The sequence below is a fragment of the Cyphomyrmex costatus genome, unplaced genomic scaffold, assembly GCF_001594065.2.
Source record: "Cyphomyrmex costatus isolate MS0001 unplaced genomic scaffold, Ccosl1.0 scaffold141, whole genome shotgun sequence".
Lineage (NCBI taxonomy): Eukaryota > Metazoa > Arthropoda > Insecta > Hymenoptera > Formicidae > Cyphomyrmex > Cyphomyrmex costatus.
Genome location: NW_017275402.1, coordinates 880,494 through 896,165, shown reverse-complemented (window position 1 = coordinate 896,165; position 15,672 = coordinate 880,494). Strand labels below are relative to the sequence as shown.

General features: G+C 37.9%; 1 protein-coding gene across 1 annotated transcript in view; it reads left to right on the top strand.

The window, feature by feature from the left end:
• The first annotated feature begins 12,964 nt into the window (after window positions 1-12,964).
• Window positions 12,965-15,672, top strand: part of Dll (homeotic protein distal-less) — an 85,679-nt gene continuing 82,971 nt past the window's right edge. Inside the window, exon 1 of the mRNA XM_018551517.1 lies at window positions 12,965-13,395. Coding sequence (XP_018407019.1) covers window positions 12,977-13,395 — 419 coding nt within the window. The 5' untranslated portion in view covers window positions 12,965-12,976. The remainder of the gene's footprint in view (window positions 13,396-15,672) is intronic.

Here is a 15,672-nt window from a genome sequence, read left to right as displayed (position 1 = left end):
CTTCTCTCTTGTTGTCTATACACTGGGCCTGATGCGCGACGACGGCCCTCGTCGTCTACTACGACACATAGAATAGTAATGAGGGACAGAGATACGAGGCGGGTCTTCCCGCCGCCACGGGGGAAACCGAGCCGGCCGCGGCGCGGCGGTTCGAAGCGTCGTCACGCGAGAACGCGGCCAGCTGACGTTCTCTCTCGCTACTCCCATGCGTTCTCCTCTTCGCGCTCTCCTCGCTCTACCTAGCCTTCTTTTTCTCGTGCCTGCGCTCTCTTTTCCCGTAACTCTCCCAACTCCTTCGGCTCTCGTTCTCTCTTTTTTCCTCCTCGGTTGCTTTTGCATGACGTTCCCCCTCCCCCGTCCGCGCCCTTCGTCCTTTAAGTAAGGTTCCGCAATGGTCCTGTGTAGTCAAATGCAATTAGAAAAATTTTCGTTGCAGACAGACAGAACAAAGTTATATATTCATGTTGTGACAACTCAATTTTTCGATTTTGCTGTTGTTCAAAGATGTAAATAAATTGAGGAGATATTTATGTTATTGTAATTTTAATAAATAATTACAGCGAAAAAAAGTGACAACTGTCATAGTTCTGCCGTGAAAGAATATCGTAAATCTGTGTTCTTCAACTGAAGCTTAAATCGATTTAAAAAAATTATAATACAATATAATCATATATCATCTTCTGCATTTTCTAACGTTTCTTCCTTTCCTTCTTTTGCGATGTCCTTTCGTATATAAGTTTGAATTTTACTTCTCACTTTATGCGTTACGTTCTTCGATGATACCCGCCTTTGCGGTCTCCTTTCTCTCTCATCATTCATACACCTCGATGGTGATCGTGAGCCACCCCTTTTGCAAGAAACTGGGGAGCTCTTCGTCCAGAGTTTCTCGCTCAATTCCACCCACGTACCCTTCGTGCGAACACTAAGCTCCTTTTATCAACAGTCCATCACGATCGTTTGAGAACTCCAGGTGTTCGTCGCATACATTCGCAATGGCGTGCGTGCAGGCGAAGCCTTTGTGGAAAGTCGCAGAAATTGCGGGTACTCGTGAGATTCGATTAGGTATAAGAAAGAGAATGAGAAACGCACCTACTCCCCTGCTTCTGGTAGTGATATCAGCTATTTTTGTAATAACGAGTCAACAAACATTTTCTGACTTTCTGATGACGATTATAAATTATTTTCCATTGAATTGAGCGGCGTGATAAAAAGCATCTTATTCGATCTATTGAATTGAAATTAGAAATTAATGTTTTGTGAAAAAATATATAATATAATGTTTTAAAATTTTTTAATCATCATTCAACTTAAAGTAAATTTTATTTATTTGCCGATAAGCACATTTATTTTTAAAATCAATAACTATGCAATAAATTATATCGTACTTGTGTATATGAATATGTAAAAATTGTTTCTACATATATATATGTATGATATTTTCATATATTTTTTATCTATATATTATATACAATATTCGCAAGTAAAATACGAAGTTTTTTAATATAGAGTTTTTTAAAATACAAAATATTTTTATACTTATAAATGCATTCACACTCTTTTTCTTTCGCTTTACATTTTTTCTATTCTATTTTCTTTTGTCATATAATTTAGGGGATGTATTTTTCCAAGGAGTTACTTTTAAAAAAGAGAGAAATTTCCTTTTACTGTCATTTTTTGTACGAGGAAGATGCGCCTGAGAATGTCGCGCAATCGCACTGCGGGATTGCACACGCGACTCTGGCGTTTTTTGCTCCTGGCACTCACAACCCTTCTGTTATATTTTTCACGCGTACAAATTGCTGTCTTCTTCATTTCAGAACTTCACCCTTTTTACGCGGCTCACTGCCCTCGGACGATTATACCTCAAAAGTCCCGTTGGAGCTGTAGAATTTCCTTTTCTCATAATTGCTGTCACGTGAGAAAAAAAGGAATCTATAACACGATAAAAAAAAAAGTCCTTTCCGTTTCACACCTTAGCGAGTAGGAAAAGTCAACCATTTCTGCGTAAGCCATTATCTCCGTAATAACTATCGCGCAATAATAAGTATTAACGTATTTTTCTCTATAATGACGCGTTATTTATGAGTTTCTAATTTCTCTTAACATGTATTTTAATTCAGCCGTTACTTTAAGGCTCTTATTATAATGGTTAAAGCGCACCTGATCTTACGATAAATGAAACACTTCATATATGTTTTATTCATGATAATTTCATGACAAACCGCTTGCTAATACATGTAGATATGTGATGGACGTTACATATATATTTTGTCGTTAAATATGTAAAAGCTTGTCGCCACCAGCATTTGTCAAAACAATTATGATATATTTGTAGTGAAAATACGTACTGTGTATAAATAATTGCTTATATACAGTATTCCAGTATAACAGATATTAATCATGTTTGTTCCACTCCATATATTGAAAATTGAGGATTACGAATTCAAGATTAGAATTCAACCAGTCAGGTAATTTTAATTTTAATTCATTTCGTTTTAGAGAGTTGGCTCAACTCTAATCTTCACTCGCAATCCTCAGTCTTTAAGCAAAAACTACTGTGTAGTGTGACATGGGCATTAGAGAAGAAACATTTCAAATATATGTAGAAATTGGATCAAAATCGAAAAGACCGAATATATCCTCCGGTGTTCACAGTCTCTCATTGAAAAGAAGTTCCAGTAGAACTCGCCACACCCTTCGCGGTCGCATCTTCCACGTCTTCCCCTTCCTATTGTTACATCGCGACGTTCTTTTGTTTCGGACATTCATTCACGCAAGGGCAACTATCTTAAAAGTCAGTTTTCCTCCGCGTCAAGGAAAAAGATATATGACATACGGAAATAGGTAGTAAGAGGATGAACTAGGAAAATGGGTCGCACTTAATTGCAGGGTGAGATTATACGAGTAGTAGGGATTCTCAATCGGACGACACTTCGGACATCTGTTTTCTGACTGATTTCAGAATGCTCCGCGTTGTCAAAAATTAGCTACCTGGCGCTTTTGAGAAATTAAAGTGTCAACTATATCATTGATCCTCTAAGACAACAAGGATCGTTTCTTTTGTAGAGATAAGAAATTTTTTAACTGTAATAATTTTTAATATAACTCATTTATATATTTCAAACGCAGAAATTATTTTTTTTTAATTGAATATACAACTTGTATGTTTTCAATTTAATTATTTATATTCAATTTAAAATGATTAATTTAACAGTTTTTCTTATTAAATATTGTGAATATAAATTGATTTTACCGTTAGCGTGTTAATTTATTATGTGAAAAAATATGATATAATTCTCGACTTTCATAATTTAATACTTATTTATATGCGCCGCGCCGCTATGTATCTGTTTACAACCTTAAATATTGGCCTGTTATCGCGTTCTTATTTATATCTAATTTAAATTATGTGTACCTGCATCTCGTCGTTTTTCAACCTATCATGTTTCGCTGTAATAAATTATTTATTTTAATATCTGTGTGTTATATAATTTATAATTTATGAATGTTTTAATACTGATAAAGATTGTGTCGAAATGTACAAATTTTGTTGATAAAGATTATTACATTAATAAATTAATTGATATCCTAAATTTGCTCATTATTGATCTCATTTTTATAATGCATATCATGAGAGCCATAATAATATTTACTTATTTTAAAATAATTCTTATTATTTTATGAAATGTTTTAAGTAAATAGATGGAATTACTTACAATTAGTTCAATACCTCTATATATTAGTCAGAAAAAGTGTTATTTAACATTCTATCCATAATGAGCAAAACATTAGACAGGTATAAATAAGTTTCTATCATCTTTAAACGGTACTAACAGCGGCATATTTAAATTTCCGTACCAATTACATTTCCATTATAGTAATGGTTGCTCAACATGCATTATTTCGAAAGCTATATAACAATTCGCAGTTAGACAATTAGCTTTTTTTAGTTTAACTGAAAATAGACGCTGAAAAAAGACTCATATTCATCATTGCGTGCTATTTCGTCGCGATAATTGTGAGACTTATGAGAACAATATTGTGGCAGGAAGAACATACCAAGATGGTCTAAAAGATTTATAATTGATAATTTCGATGTGAACGATAAACGTTTTGCGAAATATTCTTTCACCACAGCATCCACAGTATGATGTTAAAAAAATGGCAAAAAGTAAAGATTCGAAAAATAAATAATTTGATTGAAATATTTGTACCGTTCTCTCTGTTACTAATATACCTATATTTTTTTTTTAAATCAGAGGATTTATTATATTTATATCTCTAATGATATATAAAATTAAAATTTTTTAAGTGTAATCATATAATTGAGTCATCTTGTTTAGAATTGTAATAAAAATTTCAATTAATTGAGAGCGCCAATTTAATTTAAAATTTAATCGTCACACATTGATTCCGTCATCAATAACGTTAAAAAGTTTTTCAACATGCGCAACTTTTAGCATTTATAATCTTGTCGTTATTCAGTGTCTTATTCCGAATCCTCTCTCCGGTATACGATAATCAATTCCGCCACAATGGCGGGCAATTCGACTTCTCCAGGGCATCCCTCGCACCACATCGCTAGTAGCCCCATTCATCCGTTCTGAAGAAGCCGCGTCCTCGCCCTCTCGTTTTTCTCGTCGTAGCTCTCTTCGCTCTCCCCTTCGCACGTCCACCTCCTCCCCCTCAGTGTCTTTTTCTTCCTCCTCAGGGGCACTCGTGAAAGTCTCTTTGTTCGAACGACGGCTCGTCCTCGTTCGCCTCGTAAGTCGCCGACTCCTCGAAGGCTTTTGACTCTCGTGAGTACCGATCGAACGACTCACCGTGAGACTCACGATTCCGCTGCCTCTCCCGCCTTTCTAGCGTCGCGTTTCAAGCCGCTGCTGCGTGATGCACTTTTCTCAGGATGTGCGATTTTTAATAAAAGATAATTGGTATATTAAGTTTCGCAAATATATTTCGCGTTCATCTTTTTTATTGCACTAAAAGAATTATATTCATATATGAAAATTACACATAATTATTAACTACAAAGAATTTGTATCTGAAATGATCTTATAAAATTGCCAAAAATTATTTTGCGAATAGCAAAAATTAATTTGAATTTAAAAATAAGTTTGTAGATTGCTAATGTCGTGCTTTTTACATTCATCTTTCAAATTTGGTGATAATATCTTCCGAGGCCCGCATGTAAAGTGAATCCCCTTAAATTAGTTTTCCGGAAGACATTAATAACGATCATTGACGCGATTTCTCTGGTGCGATGCCTTCTTGCAGTTCTCTACATTTTGTTGAATGACGGTATACCCTATCTCTAAAAGAAATACTTCTCACTCGCTTCTCTCTCGGAGATGTTCTACATTTCCTTCGACTACCATATCATTAAATTCAATACCACTGGAGTCTTAACGAGGAGTACATTTCTGCGATCCCGTGCACCTGATCTGTAATTTCAAACCCGCATAAACGGATATGCGTGTACTCGCATGTATAGGGTGTTTCGGAAACGCGTGCGACGCTATACGCCCGGTAGATCATCGACGCTCGACGATGTTAGATCGATTAAAATCGATTCCGTGCCGGCCGTTAAAAGTGTTTCTAGTGAAGCGGCAGAGAGGCGCGGTAGATTTCGTGGCCCGTGCTAAAAATAGAGAATGTTTTCGGAACGTTAGAACGGACGATAATACCGTGCAGAACGCGGTCGCAAACACAATGTTTGCGGGAGACGCCCACCTATACTCGCTCCGGCTTTTACTGCCGAGCAGTAAAGTACGAAAATTATGATCCGAGCTTGTCACTGCTCCGGGCATCGAGAAACTCTCCAAGACCTGCTACTCTCGCACCCTTCGTCTTTCCTTCTTCTCCGTGTTTTTTCCATACTTCTCGCACGGCGTATAGATACGCAACTTTAAGCGCCGACCGCGTAGATATTACGCGCCGTTGTTAGGCGCACGTGATGGAAAATGCATGATGCATGCGAGCAAAGCGCAATGCGATTCAATCGCGCATAAAAAAGATTAAATTGTACAACGCCCGGTAATGGACGAGAGGTAGCGAGAGTATATTCGCAGAATGCATGTACGTACGTTATCGGTAATAGCGTATTCTTTTAGTCGTGGAATACAAAAGTGCTTAAATAGGTAAACTTTATGACTCTATTTTGAGATTCTATTTTTAGTTTCAAAAATATATGTTTTAATAAATATCACATTTTAATGATAAGATACACGAGAAAAATAAAAGCTGAAGTGAATGTAACAAAAATGATAGAGTATCGCGCGCGTCAATAATATGGAAGAATGCATTGTGTGTGTGTGTGTGTGTGTGTTTGTATGTGTGCTTTGTGCGTGTGTGGCTCTTTCATTCTAAATATTATATCTTACCTCTCACGTTCGGGATACACAGTATTTAAGCGTGACAAGTATTCAAGCTCTGTCATTAACTGACATATAGGGGGAAAAAGGAAAGGAAACAACCGAAGTACGGTAAGCGGTGCACCGATCGACGGTCACGGAATCTGCGAAACTACGAGCGAGCGGGAGAAAGTTCTCGCGGGATGCATGCGCAATTACAGCGAGTGATAAAAGTGCCACTTAGCACTATAATCTGCGAGTATTTTTACGTCCTTTTGATTTGACAGAGAAACGACGGGGCAACGAGAAATCAAAATGCCACTTTGCGCCGCAATTTGTCCATGCGTTTCCACATCGCGCGCGCTGGCATTACCCCTTTTTTCCCGCGCATAAAACTACTCGAATTACGAGCTCTTCCCGCGAGAAACAGTTTCTTATTTTTAACACCACGTATAGCGTGAAAATATAATGAAAACATAATGAATTCGCGACAGGAAGATAGAATATCTATTTGATTTATTTTTTATTATATGTTACCGCGTTTTTTTTTTTTTTTATATATCATCAGAGATTTTTTTATATGTGCTGGGTTAATTTTTTTACAAATTTACTTCTTTCTCGCGAACATATTTTAAGTAAACACTCGACAACTCAAGTACATATTAAATTTTTTTAATGAATTTTTCGCGCGTAATAAGCTCCTGAACTGCGCATCGTGCATTACATAACACCCTGTATAGGCGAAAGAACTTAACGTCATCTAAACTTAATCGTTTTCATCACAAAGGATTAACCGTACTTTTAAAACGCATACAATTTCGAGTGCGGCGACGAATCATCCGCTTTAGGAAAGTACCCCTCGAAGCGGAGAGAACAACATCGGGTACCGCCGACGCTACACGCGGTCCTCTTGTCGTCTAATTGAATGGCATTTTATTTAGCACAGTTCCCCGCACTCTGGATAGCCGCTATTTACCTCAATTACGTAATTTACCGTACACAACCGGCCGCGCGCAGCTATCCACCATAGGCATCGCATCGCATGGTGATGGCGCAGCCGATGGTAGTAGTGGTAGTGTTGATGGTGGTGGTGGTAGCCGACTGATGACACGTGTTTGCGCTACCGCCGCCATGCAATTAGCCCCCAATGTAATTTCGCGCCATAAGAGCGTGTGCCACGCTCTTTTGGCCTAGTGCCGTTCCCGCGGGCGCATCGGTACACCGGTATTACGAAGAGGGAAGTGATTTCGTTCGGGACACGTAAGGAAATTTGAGCCTCGTGCCGTCTTCGTACAATTTGTATTCCAAGCATTTTTGTATATTGATCGAATTAATTCGTCATTAACGTCCGTTTACACGGACAATTTCCGCTATCAATATCCGCTTTACATATCGCGTCTTCTTACTTTTGAAATTAACTTTGCTTTCGAAGTACAATAATTCCTAATAGTCGTAGAAATTTCTCTCCTGTATTTTACATGTAATTACGTAAAAGCTTTTTCCGATTTATTAGAAAAGCGTATTCGTTCACAATAACGTATGTTTAGAGAAAAAAGATTCGTATTCAATACCTATATATTTATTTTTTATATATTTAATATTGTATGTATAAAATATTAATGATGCGTTTACATCAATATAGAATTGTATTGAAACGTAAAACAGATTTCTAAATAAATGAAGTTTTATGTTGTTCAACATTTTTTGTTTGTTTGTATATTCAGCGCATATTATACAGATTTCTATTGAAAATAATTAAACAAAATCTAAATGTAAAAATGTTGTTAGTATCAGTAGTTGTTTCGATTACGTTCAAACAGCGTGCAAAAGTTTTATACATATATAATATAGAAAATAGAGATATAATAAATATATAAACATATATATAAACATTTCTTGAAACATATTCACGTTTTCTTCGATATTTATGTAGTTAATTATTTGTCGTAAATAAAATTTCGTAATTAACTGCATTCTTCGATATATCTGGAATAAGACTTCGCGTAATTGAAACATCGTCTGTATGCCAGCGAAACGTGACGCAATGTTAATAGATGATATATAATTTAGCGACTAATATCATTGTAAAGGATAACCACGCTCAAGACAGTAATTGTGCTTGCTCTATCTGATTAAGCATAATTATAATCCAGAAAGAAATGTCTCTAGGTCACTAGGCTACGTCGATCAACGAATTCCTGTTTAAACCGCATTTCGCATCGTATATGTATATTTTTCGAATTTATCTGAAATTTTTGATAAATTTATTTTGTATATTATAAATATATAAATTGATAAATAAATTAATATTTTATATTCATTTATTTAAATTAGTATTTAGAACTAATAAAATAATTACTACACTTCTTACACTTATTTAAATTTTTTTTTTAATTTAATTTATAATACAATAATAATATCGAAATGATATAACTAATGTGATATATGTATATATGACTATCATAGATTTCCCGTTTAACAATTGTATAGATAAAATCAAAAGCACAATTAAAATATTAAGAAAAAAATCTTTTAACAAGTCACTTAACGAAGTATATTAGATTATGCAGAAAATGTTTTCCTCGCTCGTTTATCATCAGTCATCCGTGAGAAAAGAGCTCAACCAGGCGGTGTACGTAATAAAAAGTTATTAATTTTAATTACAAATGTAAAGAATCAATAAAATCATATCTAATCGCAATTTTATTAAGTTAATTACACTAATAAGTTACATATAACGTATGGAGATCACGATCAATAAATGTGTATAAGTACATACAATTAGACTATATCCACGACCAGGATCTAATCTATCATTACGAGAGTTTCACGACGCATTTACAGATATCGGGAAAAAGATTTGCTTCATTACTTTACATTCCCTTATTTTTTATTCTCTTACGCTAAATTTTTAATTTATAAATTAAAAAATAAAATTATAAATAATTATTTAAATAGTATATACATTATCAACATGTTGATGCAGAGACCCATCTTTTGAGACTCAATCGGCGAGAATTGTCAATTCTCCATTGACATTTTATTATCGCCAATCTCGCATCATTGATGCAATCACAACGATGTATATTTCGAAGCAATAAGAAGAGGAATAAATATCGCGCCTTTCCTATACACTCCATCTTCTACCACGAGTAGACGCCCTTCGTGTTGGATTAATGGGCGGAGCAAAGGACGTTCTTTGCTGCTAAAGTGTCGCAACAATGTTTGCGCAATCAGTCGAGAAAGATCTAAATCTGCCAAAATTTAGACCAGAATACCCCACAATTTCATTGATTAATCTAGACGAATAAGAGAAAGATTGTATCTAAATAAAGGTCATATATTGCATTCCTATCTATCTCTCTTATAGAAATCTGATCGACACACTGTGAAAAAAAATTTACTACATCAATACATATTTCTTTAAATAATATTAAATAAATAATTCCGACAAATATTTATTAGAATTTAGTATTGTTTTTTCAATGTATTGGAAAATAATGATAATTAATTATTTATTTTGAATAATAAAAACACGTTATGCATTCTTAAATACTTAAAATAAAGTAATGAATCAGTATCGTTTAGTACTAAACTTTTGGCTAATATTAAATTGGATTTCTGTAAAAGTTGAATGTTTTCTAAAAATTTTCTACGGGGATAATTGATATGCATAGTTATTTAAATTTATACGATCCTAAGTTTAGTACGGATACTTACATATACATACGTATTTACATATCATTTACACTCGTATGCGCATATTTTTGTGATCACGAATAGACATTTGTGATAAACATTTGAGTTAAAGTAGAAGTAAGCTACAAATTGATTGAAAAATAAAAAGATCGAGCAATCAAGAATAAAAAAAATTGAGCTTATATATGTGTTTTGCTAAAAATTAAATAAGAGATAATCAAAATTAAAATTCATTTCTTATTTATATCGTTTAATTTAAAAAGGAAAATAAATTGATATGTCAGTATTCATGATTATCCTTTGCTATAAATACGAAACTGTCTATAGATTTCATAAAATTTGAAATTTAAAGAAGTTCGATATATTTTTCGAAAAGTGAAAGAAAAAATATTTTTCTCAAGCTTCTTGAAAAAAATTTAAGTGAAAATAGAATAAACATCGCGTTGCAACGGATGTAAACGAAGTAGGACAATAAAAAAAAAGGAATATCAAAAAATAAAATTATTAGTTTGCCTCATATTACTGAAAATCTGATTGATCTTGATTTTTGACTCCTTCAGGATTGATTTTGTCTTGTCGGAGCAAAGATACATATTGTTAGATATATCTATTACACTAAAAGCAGAATTCGAAAAATATTTATGATAGAAATTTGGACCGATAAGAATAAATCTAATAATTAAATAAGAGAAAGCTTATTTCCATTCATTCGAAAATAGAATCTTAGTATTTAAATATTTCTGTATATAAGAGAGTTTATATAGGTACATTTAATTCTGAATTTAGGAGATTTGAGGAATTTGAAGAAGGATTCATTTTTGAGAGATTTTGCAGAGGTAACAATCGAATGGACGAACAGACAGATGAACGACTTGATCAATACTGTAAAATCAAAATATAGTTTGCTGCGTTGCATTGTACTACGTAATAAATGCGGATGCAATACTTTCTATCGCTGAAAATAGACAGAGTAATAAACAAAATTTAAAAAAGAATAGAAACCAACAGCATCTTTGCGCATGTTTGTCAGTTTTTCCAAGAGACTGTCAGCTTTAGAGAAGTATCACGAACAAACGGCTCATCTAAAATCAGCTCAACAATTGAAAAGTCAAGTACTCAACAATTGAAGTGTCACTCATCTCTCACCTCCTGTCACAGTGATTCCGATAGTACGATTTAGTCAGTGAATGAAGCAAGTTGAAAAGAATAAACAGACGCAATTCTGTGACTCGTAATTCGCTGATGTCTCTAGTCTTCTTCGAGTATATCTCCGACGATATCAGTTAGAGACCTAATACGCGCGACGAACGAACGGACTTCCCCAGATATACAGAACACCTCCGCGTTGTCGGTCGCCCCGAGGGCGTCCGGGTGTACATGGGCGTGGTTATACCCCAGCAACTCCCATTTGGATACCATAATGGCCTCCGCAGAGCCAATCGCCGTCGCGGATTTCATATACAATTGGTGGGGAGTAGGACGACGTGCCAATCGCAAACGTGGCTGGCGCTCGTTGGAGGCGTGGCCTTGAGTAGCGCCACCGCGGCGACTTTCAGAAACGGTGAACCGGGCTCCGGGGAGAGGCTCCGGCTTCATTATGTATCATTATACCGGTCCGCGCCGCGCGGTGTGCACTGCAGTTACTGGAACCAGGCGCGCGTGTGTGCTTTTCTCTCTTCTTCTACGCCCTGGTCGTCGTCTTCTTCTTCTTCCCTTACCTTCTTCGTCCAGCCGGTACGGAACCGCGTATACGTCGAGCGTGCACGATACGTCTCGTCGTCGGCCAAGTAATCGTGGCACGACGCGTGTAAAAACCATATCGCCGCCGAGGAGGTGCGCGACGCGCTCGTGTCGCGTTTTACGGCGCGGTGCAATTAAATTATTAGCGACGAACGCGAGTGTTGGGATATATACATCACAGCGATAGATTTTTGAATCGGAGTATCTCATCCTCGCGCTTAGCCGTCTGCCGCGCGGATGATCGCGGACCTTGACGTACGTTCGGCGAGTCAAGACTGTGTCGATGAAAAGTGATCGAGTGACGTTTCCTTCGACTGGTGTACGGTTGTAACGTGAGTGAAAAGGACGGATATGCCGACGGTCTGGTCACGCCGTCGCGGCGCGTCTCTGTTTGGACGACGAGCGACGACGAGCTGACGCACGGCAGCCGGACAATAGCATCAACGGACTCTTCGGTCCGACACAGTGTTGTTTGCGAGCGAGGACTACGCGTGTGAAGTGGACGTGTGACAAGTGGTGGTCCGAACTGATAAACAAAATCATTCAAGCGTGCTGGGTCCGACGGATACGCGTTATCAACAAAGACCGTCTTGAAACGACCGCCGAAAGTGTGAATCCCGAAAGAGTGAGTCCCATTGGAAAACAAACGAGAAGTCGTGATAGTGCAACTTGAGGAAAGTGCGAGCGATCACAAGTAGAGTGACACTCTCCCGCCTTCTGCTCCGCGGTGCAAATTTTTTCGAACCGACACGACGGGATTAGAGGATAAATAACTCTCGCGATCAGATGACGACTTTCCGCACTTGTTCCGACACTCGGTCGACATAAATCGTAATACGGGGCACACGCGCGGTGTGTGCTCGTCCGTATAGAGAACTCCCAAAATTCGAGCCCCGTACGAAGGAGGGCACGCGACAGTCGCGGCGGCGGCGGCGGCGGCGAGGACCGTAGGCTGTGGCGGCGGCGGCGGCGGCATCGACGTTGTGTCTAAGGTGGAGCGTCCGGGCAGCACGACGACGCTCAATTTCACGGATCTGGGGAGCCCATTCGGGGCGGGCGACCCCTGTCCGTCGAGTACCCCGACCCCGAACAGCATGTCGGGCGGCGGTGGACCGACCGGTGGCGGCGGTGGTGGAGGCGGCGGCGGCGGCGGTGCCGCCGGTACCGGAGGCGCCGGCTCCGACATGGAGCAGCATCTACATCATGCCGGCCTCGGCTCGGTGACGCCCGGTCCACCCGGCGGCAACGGCGGCGACAGCACCACGTCCAGCACGCCGGTCTCCCAGAGTGGCAAGTCCGCCTTCATCGAACTCCAGCACAACAACCTCTACAATCCGGCGAGTCTACGGAGCGGTTACCCGGGCGGGCATAACGTACCTGGCGCCCATCAATTTTCGCATCAGGTCGGCTCGCTGGCGGCGCATCAAGGCTCCGGGCCCGGCAGCGGGAATCAGCAGCACGCGGACGCGGGCTTTCCCAGTCCCAGATCGCTCGCCGGATATCCGTTCGCGCCCATGCACCAGCACAACGCCTACGGATATCACATTGGAACGTACCCCCAGTGCCCCTCGCCGCCCAAGGACGGTGAGTACCCCAACTGTATGTATTCGCAGCCTTTTTTATTCTTGTACTCTTAGATCTAGTATGTATATCTAGTTTACTTAAATCGGTGAAATCTCCGTTTCCGCAACGATCTGGATCAGTGCAACCTCCATATCGACAGTGGAATATTGCGAAAGTATCATGCGATATAACGAAATTAATTTTGTTAAATGGTGCTCTCATCAATGTGAACCTCGGAGTGACGTTTGCGCCAAGTGTTAGTGCAAAGTGGAACGGAGATGTCATCGAAGGGCTCAAGCTGAAAATCCTCATGCATCAACGATATACGCGTCGCCAAATTTGTGATATTATGTACATTAAAATCTCGTAAAAAAACATTGCTGCGCGATCAGCAGAAGAAAATTTTGCGAATGTTGTAAAGTTCTTTGATATATCAATTATAATTGACTTCTTTAATCCCTAAATCTTTTAGAGGGCACCTCGATCTGAATATAATATCACTCTTAAAGACTGAAAATTGAGCCACTCTTTTTCAAGACTGGCTTAATTTTCACTCTTTAGAGTGAGATTCCACTCTAAAGAATTTAGAGAGCAAATAACATTTTACGTCTGTGAAGAACTAAGGGCAAGAACGAATGGCTATACATTCAGCAGAGAAAGCAGCTTTGCCAACTGTTGTAAAATTCTTTAATGTAATTGGTTTATACATTTTAATCCAATGAGAGGAAGGGCAAGACCAATTATATTATCATTAAAGAATTTTACAACGGTTGTAGAGCTGCTTTCTCTGCTGAACGCAGCCAGTCGTATTAAAGAATCTCACAACAGTTGCAAAGTTGATTCCTCTACTGAACACAGCCATCCATCGCGGCTGCTCTTGGCAGAAGTCAGTGCTTAGTAAGTACGTTTTGCAACAATTGAATTATTCTTTTACAGAGTTGCTACAAAACTGGAAATTAGGGAACTGTCAGGGAAATTGTAAACAATCAGGAAAATCAGAGAAAATTCAAGGAGTTTTGTAAAATTTTCTGAAAAATTAAAATGTTTGCCTTTAAAAAAGTTCATATCTACACAGTTTTGAAATACCAACTTAACGATTGAAAATGCAAGTAGTATCGACAACATTAACAGTAATTAACGTTATTGCTATGTTAAATTAATCTCTCAACAAAATATTTAACAGTTAATTCTTTATTAGGATGAGAATACAAAAAACCGTTAATGTTATTAAAAGTCAGAGAAAGTCAAGAAATTTGTCTGGAAATCAGGAAAAAATTATGGAATTGTATAATGAAGAATTTGTGACACACAATCCTATTTTAGATCTATAGAAGAATAGTTTTATCTCAGAAAACTTCCAACAATTGCAAAATAAACATTCTGCTGAACACGACCATTGTTTGTAACTTGATAATTGATAAAAAATGGCAACAACTAATCCGAAATTCTAACGCCACCTTCTGCGTCGAGAAAGCATTAATGAAATAGAAAAACTCTGTGAATGTTAGCGCGAATATTCATCTTGAGCCCTACATTTTAGACGTACATAAATAAATATATATAGATCTTTCGAAGTCGTCCATCATCGGTGCGCTAATACGTGGACGACTTCGAGTATCGTGCCAGCGTTGTAACATTTGTCAGAAATGATACGGTCATCTTGACGCGAAGCAGAATAAGACGGCGACAGACGTTTCCGGTGGGTCACCTGTATTTCGCGTCATGGCGAGCGCTTTATTATTATGACTTTTTTATACGGCCGTAGGACTTTATTGCCGGTTGGCGAATGTCTTCATCTGCGCAAGTAAATTTCCGTGCAAAAATAAATGTGGAATGCTTGTAGCTTTTTACGACGCAAAGCGCAATCAGATAGCTCTGTTCCACTGTTGTAAGAAAAAAAAAAAATAAGCGGGCAACGATTTCTGTTTTCCTCACCAGACTTTTGAATCATTCAGTTACACCGTTATTTTTGGTGACGTAATTTAAAGAAAAATTTACAGTTTCGAGAACATAATAAACTGTTTTAATCTCCCTATCTCCATTGTAAAAGTGTAAGATCTTTAAAAGAGACTTTAAAAAGAAAATTTAAAAAATGAGACGTGAAAATTGCGAAAATGTAAAAAATAGATAAATAGGGGCACTTCTATATGTAGAATTAAAAATAAATATACTTATAGCTTTCTCTTCCCTGTGTCTAAACGTATCCCAAGAATCTGGAGTAGCAGCAGGTAGTAGCCGGTCGACGTTCTATCTATTCTACGGCACACAATGCCACGAAACGAAATAAGATATATGACTGCTGGGAATCCGCTGGAAG